This window comes from Cebus imitator, unplaced genomic scaffold (assembly GCF_001604975.1).
Source record: "Cebus imitator isolate Cc_AM_T3 unplaced genomic scaffold, Cebus_imitator-1.0 Scaffold540, whole genome shotgun sequence".
Classification (NCBI taxonomy): Eukaryota; Metazoa; Chordata; class Mammalia; order Primates; family Cebidae; genus Cebus; species Cebus imitator.
The window spans coordinates 914,301-922,166 of record NW_016107855.1 but is presented as its reverse complement, the minus strand read 5'-3'; the positions used below and the strand labels follow the sequence as shown (position 1 = coordinate 922,166).

Here is a 7,866-nt window from a genome sequence, read left to right as displayed (position 1 = left end):
TGATTTGTAGTTCTCCTTGTAGAGATCTTTCACCACCCTAGTTAGCTGCATTCATAGTTATTTTATTCTTTTTACGGCAGTTGTAAATGAAAGTTTGTTTGTGATTTGGCTCTTGGCTTGACTGCTGTGGATGTCCTCTATAAGAACGCTAGTGACTTTTGCACATTGATTTTGTATCCTGAGACTTTGCTGAGGTTGTTTATCAGCCTAAGAAGCTTTTGGGCTGAGACTATGGGGTTTTCTAGATAGAAGATCGTGTCATCTGCAAACAGAAATGGTTTGACTTCCTCTCTTTCTATTTGGATGCCCTCTATTTCTTTCTCTTGTATGATTTGCCGGGCTAGAACTTTCAATACTATTCAACTCTTTAAGAAGAAAATTTTGCTTTGAGTTGGTAAATCTAAATGTTAAATTCCAAACACAGAAGTGCAAATCATTAAATATACCTGATACTATATTATCTTTAGTAAAATTATAATTTCCTCATTTCTAGGTCTCTTACTGCAATCGTTTCTGTAGTGAAGAGGCAAAGCATGATTTTAATATTAGCCCAATAGTAATGAAACTATAATAGAATAAGAAGAAATATATTGCTAAGCAGTGAGACCAAAAAAGTGTTCATTCATTGATTTAGTCTATTAAAACAAGGCTTTTCAACTTGGATGACGATATCCATTATCCTCAGCAAATGAATACAGAAACAGAAAACCAAACATTGCATGTTCTCACTTCTAACTAGGAGCTGAACAATAAGAACACATGGACACAGGGAGGGAAATAACACACAATGTGGCCTGTCAGGGGATGAGGGGAGGGAGAGTATCAGGATAAATAGCTAATGCATGCTGGCTTAATACCTAGGTAATGGGTTGGTAGGTGCAGCAAACCACCATGGCACACATTTACCTATGTAAAAAACCTACACACCCTGCACATGTATTCTGGAACTAAAAATACATAAATAAATTATATTTAAATTTAAAAATGGTTTTGAGAATGAAATAAATCATTTGCACAGCAAAACCAAGTAAAAGAAATGAATGTGAATTGGTGCAGTGGTCTGGGGATAGTCTCTCAACATAGACACAACGTGTGCAAGCAAAGTCTTTTTCCATGTGTCCACTAAGCTAAGAATATGATCTCACTCCCATTTCCTTGAAACATGAGTCTCATCTTTTTAGGCTAAATCAATATACAACCTCCAGTACTGATTTACAATTTTGCTTGTACTTCTGTTTCCCTGGAATTTACCTCTGCCTTTAAAAACCCTTCCCTGTGAGCCATTGGGGAGGTCAGGCGTTAAGCGTAATCTGCCTGACTCTCCTTGCTCGGTGTCCTGCAAATAAACGGCTTCCTTTCTCTTGCTGCAAAGCCTCGGTGTGGATGTTTGGCCTTACTGCGCCAGATGAGCAAACCTCAGCTCAGCTCAGAAACAATATTATCTCCGCTCTGCAGTTCTCTGTAGGAATCTTCATAAGCCTCCTGTCCACTGGTAAATATTGGTTTGGTTGAAAAAAGATGTCACTATTTGTAAATTCACTAACCAAGCCAAGTAAGTGAATCAAGCTTCTGATCAGAAGCAAGTGGGTTTTTTGCAGGTTACATCCAGGCCTCTTAGGAAGTAATTTAGAACAAAGAAAGGTGGTCAGAGCTCAGTCCTCAGTTTCCCTCTATCCGAGGTCTAATACCATGGATCCATTTGGTGAGGGTCCTCAGTGGGGAGCTGGGTTTCTGAAATGCAACTCAGGAACATATGTTCAGATATTATTTTCAGTTTCTATAGGAACCAACATTGCCCGACTCTCACATCCTCAGTTATTGTTTTAAGCTACTAATACATTCTTGCTTATCAAGTTGTTCATTTAGTTCTCGTGGCTAAATAGGTGTCTTGAATTTTCCTTGAAGGAACTCAGGAATTTTCTTTATTTCCATGCTTGGGGTGGTGGGGGCTATCAGGCCCCTAGGAGGGGGCCCGTGCCCCATCTCTATTGATGATATGAGCACAATGGACCAACAAGAAAACAGGCTGATAGAACTCCATCTCCCAGCTTGAGCTCATTTTCAGCCACATTATGAAGTTAAAAACCATGATTATCTAATTAAATAGCTGGTCCAGAAAGGTCAACAAAATAAACAAAACACTCAGATTTTATATCTACTGTCATTAATAATGATAAGCCTTAAGTGTCAACTTTGCCTTTAGAAATTAGATAAAGATAGTAGTAGTATATATTTAAAATTTATAAAGAAATGAATATTGATATAGTGGGAAGATAGTCTGAAGAGTCTTTACCGATGGAGCACATGAAGAAAATTGAACTAGATGACTAAGTTAGTTGGAGCAAATTAATGAGGAAGCAAAATAAATTACCATAAACATAAAAACTTCTATATCAAGATTATGTCATCATGAGATTCAAAACACAGAATTAAGTACACATATTTTACAGGTCAGCCAAAACAGGAAACAAAGAGAAACTTGGACTTTAAATTACTAGTTATCTCCTTATCAGCAGGAAATAAACACATAAACCAGAATCTTGTCTGAGTTTTCATGCCAGTCTATGGACAGTGTCACAAAGAAATTGCTGTCACTCAGTGCCTGAGCCTGGTACTGACAGAGGGAGGTTGGAGAGTTGATGCAGGAAAACCGGCCAATCGGGCACTAGTTTTCCCCAAGACAGTAACTGACTTTTCAAAACAGCAATTTAAAACAAACAGGTGCTTTTGCTGCAGATCTGGGTCACACTGCACTGAAGGTCTTCTTTGCACCAGGCTCCGGATGCCTCTCTTGTCCTGCTAATTGGGTTTTTAATAGGTTCTGTGAGTCTGGTTAACTTTTTAGTTTGAATCATGCACACTGCAAGGTTCTTTGAACTGACTGCACCGTGGACTACACCATAGTCAAGCCATGGTGACCCCTGTGACCCACATGTACACCTCCAGATGGCCTCCTGGAGCCAGAAAGTCTAAGGTAACAGAAAAACCGCAAAAGGAGAAGAATAGCTTCCTCCTGCAGTGCCTGATTAACCAACCTTGAGACATTCCAACGTTGTTCTTGCCTCAACTGATAAGTTAACCTCGTGACACTGGACCTGTGGCCTGATTAATCAATCTTGTGACATCCTACCACTGTTTCTGCCTCAACGGGTAGGTCAACCTTGTGACAGTGGACCTGTGACACCCTCCCCTCCCCAGCTTGCAAAAACCACTCTAAACTGTTACTTTCCATTACCTACCCCCAACCTATAAAACAACCTCTTATCTGCCCACACACTGCTGACTCTCTTTTCGGACTCAGCCTGCTCACACCCAAGTGAATTAACTGCCTTGTTGCTCACACAAAGCCTGTTTAGGTGGTCTCTTCATTCAGAGCACGCTTAACACACACAAGTTTATGTGAGTGTTTGACAGCCACATTTCTATGCCTGGCTTCGTAGCAGCTCAGAGCTGCACTGTACAGCATTCTCCATTGAGCTGAGAGGAACTTAAAATGACTTCTCAGAATCAGGCCTTCAGGTTTCTTTAACCTATTGGCTACTCAGTCTCAGTTTAATTGGTAAAAATGGCTTCCCTTTCTCCTTCTAAATTTGAACAATTCTTTTGCCATTTGCTAAAATCTTTCCAGCAAATCAGCAAAGGCCAAGAGTAACCCTCAAGAAAAATTATCTAATCTAAAAACAAATTACAAGTATCATATGTGTGTCTGTGTGCATGAAAATCTCCATCATTTCATTCTCAAACAGATAAGGTGAAACATATCTCAATAAAACCCTGTTCAAGCTCCTGCTCTCCTGTTGTTACAGCTCAGGGATGGGCGGTGTCCAACAGTCCCACAAAGCCAGCCCTTGGGGCCACTGCCAGCGGTGGTGAGCCCCCAGTGCTGAGCTCCAGGACCTGGGGGGCTCCTTTAGGAAGAGACATTGGGGGCTGGGGACACACTGGCTTAGGGCCCTGGGAAGGCACTGGAGACCTGGGGCTGCCAAGATGACTTTACAGTCTCCTCGTAGGGTTTAAAGAGCCCAGCACAGTGTCTGAGGCAGCTCATATTAGGCAGCATTAGGTGGCGGCTGAAAAGCTAGAACGCAGACAGCTGACTTCCACAAAAGGGCCAGGTTTGTCCCATGCCTGGCTTGAAACTGAAGGGCCCAGAGCACCTGTTGGATCCTCAGCCCAGGGGCCCTCTCTCCATAGTGGTGCAGACTGCAGGGTCAGCTCCCTCAGCCCACAGCTGCCAACCCCACAGATCCCAAGTGCCGGCCAAGGAAGCACAGCCATCCTGCTCTCCACGAGAGGCCCTGCCTGGAAGCACAAAGAATGCAGATCCTTGCAGCGGCCTCAGGCCATGCCCCTCTTTCAGGCTCTGCATTAGTCAGGGTTTTCCAGGGGAACAGAACTGATAGGATGCATGAGTGTTTATGAAAGGAGATGGATGGTAAGGAATTGCTTCATGAGACAGTGGCACTGAGAAGTCCCCAGATCTGCAGCTGGCCAGGTGGAGCTCCAGGAGAGCTGATGGAGTTTCTCCCAGTCTAGACGCTGGGGGCTCGACACCCATGAAGAGCCAGTGCTTTCGTTCAAGTCCAAAGCCTGGAAAAGACCAAGCCCCAGCTCAGGGCGGCCAGGCAGAATGAATTCTCTCTTACCCAGCTTTTGTGCTCTGTTCAGGTCTGCGGTGGATGGGGTGGGGCCACTCACACTTTGGAGGGTCGTGTGCTTTGCTGTCCACTGGCTCAAGTGTTAGTCTCACCCAGACCCCGTCTTGCTCACCCAGAATGATGTTTGGCCAAATGTCTGCCCCCTGTGAGCCAGTCAAGCAGACTGGTGAAATTAACCAGCACAGGCTCTGAGACTCCAGGCCCAGGAGACCTTCATCCTCCAGCTTCCACTGATGTGGACGTGGGGTCCCTGGGGACAGGCTGTGGCTGGGTGGCCTGGATGGGGATGGGGCCACTCAGCAGCATGTCCCCTGGGCATGTCCTTCACACCTGAGCCTCCCTCCTCCTCTGTAAGTGGGCTATACAGCCCATAGCTGATGTACCATATGGTGTGCTTTGATGACCTGCCCCAGTGATGGACGTCACACTAAGACCCTGCCCAGGTGTGTCCCTGTTAGCTGCTACCAGATGAGGGCACTGGGGCTGGGAGGGGTCAGCTGGCTGCCCAGGGTTCCATGGTGGGTCAGAGGCATAGCCCAGGCAGTTTGGCTCCAGAGGCTGCACTCCCACCCCTAGACCACCCTGCTGCCTGCCCCTCGTGGGGGTGGTGTGGCTTCCCCAACTCTCACTGGCTCCTGGTTGCTGAAGGTAGTGGAGGGGCCCACCAGTCTGGGTCCTGGGGTCAGTCCTGGCTTTGTACCAGGAAGTTGAGGCACAGCGGGGGCCTCAGGGTAGGGAGGATGACCCTCTGCCGTCAGAAAAGGACCTCTTCCTTTGCTGGGGCCCAACAGGGGCCTGTGGGAGTGCCCAGGGCATGAGGCTGGGGGAAATTGGATGGCCTTGAATAAAGAAGGCTCCCCATGCCCTGGTGAGAGAACCCCCCACACGGAGACCCCACGCTTAGTGTAAGATCCCAGGCAGAATGGCCTTCGCATGCAGTTGATACAGGCTCTTAAATAGTGAAATAGTTCTGGTGAGTACTGAGATTTGTTGATTTGTGTTTAAAATCCTGGCATGGCCCCACTGGCTGCTCTGAAAAGCCATCTTTGCATCGTTACTCGTCCGACTCCTCGCTCGCCGCAGCCGCCTCCGCCGCGTCGCGGACCCCGGCAGCTTAATCGCCAGTCCCTGAACTCTCGCTTTCCTTTTAGTCCCCGCATCGGATCACCGGCGTGCCCGCCACGTCAGACGCAGCGGTAGACACCAGCTCCGAACTCGCCACCCAGGACTTGAAGGAGAAGCAGGAAGTTGTGGAAGGGGCGGAAAACGGAAGAGATGCCCCTGCTAACGGGAATGCGAATGAGGAAAACGGGGAGCAGGAGGCTGACAGTGAGGTAGATGAAGAAGAGGAAGAAGGTGGGGAGGAAGAGGAGGAGGATGGAGATGAGGATGAGGAAGCTGAGTCTGCTACGGGCAGGCGGGCAGCTGAAGATGAGGAGGAGGAGGATGTCGATACCAAGAAGCGGAAGACCGACGAGGATGATTAGACAGCAAAAAAGGAAAACTTAAACTAAAAAAAACAAAAAAAAAAGGCCGCCGTGACCTATTCACCCTCCACTAAACGTGGTCACCTGCGAGGAGAGAGGCCGGCCGCCCGCCCACCGCGGGCAGTGCCGCCCGCAGATGACACGCCGCGCTCTCCGCTACCCAAACCATGAGAATTTGCAACAGGGGAAGAAAAAAGAGCCAAAACTTCCAAGGCCCTGCTTTGTTTCTTAAAAGTGCTTTAAAAAGGAAATTTGTTTGTATGTTTTATTTACATTTTATATGTTTGTACATATTGTTAGGGTCAGCCATTTTTAACGATCTCGGATGACCAAACCAGCCTTCGGAGCGTTCTCTGTCCTACTTCTGACTTTACTTGTGGTGTGACCACGTTCATTATAATCTCAAAGGAGAAAAAAAACCTTGTAAAAAAACGCGAAAATGACAACAGAAAAACAATCGTATTCCGAGCATTCCAGTACCTTTGCTGTGTATGTACTTAGCTGTACTATAAGTAGTTGGTTTGTATGAGATGGTTAAAAGGCCAAAGATTAAAAGGTTTCCTTTTTTTCCTTTTTCGTCTGTGAAGTTGCTCTTTATTTTTTTTTTTGGCCTGTTCGATGTATGTGTGAAACAATGTTGTCCAACAACAAACAGGAATTTTATTTTGCTTAGTTGTTCTAAAAAAAAAAAAAAATCCTGGCATGTATGCATGCATGCTTGTATGCGTGTGTGCACGTGCGTGTGCATGTGTTTGTGTGCATGCATGCTTGTGTGTGTGTGTGTCTGTGTGTCTGTGTGTGTGTCTGTGTGCGTGTGTGTGTGTGTGCGTGTGTGTGTGTGTGTGGTGAGGGTGTAGGTGAACTTGGAGAGGCTCTAGTCTTAAAAAGGAAACTGGCCCTGAGAAGGTAAGTAAAACCTTGTCGTCATAAACATATTTATGTTACCCTTCCTCCCAAACTTTGTGATCCTTTGGAGAAAAAGAAAACTATAACCTCATGTTCCTCTCCAGGTTTAACAGATAGATTCTCTAGATCCACTAAGAGGAACTTCCTCATTCTGAGCATGAGCACAGAGGACAGGGACCTGGTGGTCATCTTCAGAGCTTGAGCAATGCCAGGCACAAAATTACTCTGTCCACTTAATCACTCAGTGAATGAGTGTGTGAGTGAATGAATGAATGCATGAATGAGAGGAAACACAGCCCCCTGAAGCAAGTACTATTGCCTTCCCCATCCATCACTCACACAAACTGAGGCTTTGAGAAAACCAGAGCAGAGTAAAGAACAGGCTTTTGTGTGTGATTCATGAAGCAGTAACGGTTTCTCTTTTATTTACTTTTTGGATAAAGGGCAGAAGCAAGAAGGGTGGCTGTAGCTGCATTCTTGATGTTTTCAGGGTTTGTCAAGTGGGACATGTCACCTCATTTTATTTTTGCACATTCTCCAGTCAGCTCTACGGAGTGTAAATGCCGCTTTCACAGCCTCAGTTCCCACGTTTGCGTTGGGAGTGCAGCATGCATTGTGCGCTAACTTCATGCTTACCATCTGGGAGGGAAGTTGGGATCCGGGTGGTTCAGTGCTGGATCTGAAATCCTCTGTGGGAAGTGCAGGGAGACAGGGTAGTCAGGTGTCTGGAAGTGGGTAGCAGCCTTTGAATTGATCTGGCTGAGAGCTCAGATAGAATTCCATCCTCCGCCACAGCACATGTGTTCAGCTTTGGG

The 7,866-nt window shown here is 46.2% G+C and overlaps 1 protein-coding gene across 1 annotated transcript; it reads left to right on the top strand.

Moving 5' to 3' along the window:
- Positions 1–2,911: 2,911 nt before the first annotated feature.
- On the top strand, positions 2,912–6,202 carry LOC108293533 (prothymosin alpha-like). Its single transcript, XM_017514965.2, has 2 exons — positions 2,912–2,974; positions 5,810–6,202. The coding sequence occupies exons 1-2, from the start codon at positions 2,912–2,914 to the stop codon at positions 6,143–6,145; spliced, it is 399 nt and encodes a 132-aa protein (XP_017370454.1). The 3' UTR covers positions 6,146–6,202.
- Positions 6,203–7,866: the final 1,664 nt, after the last annotated feature.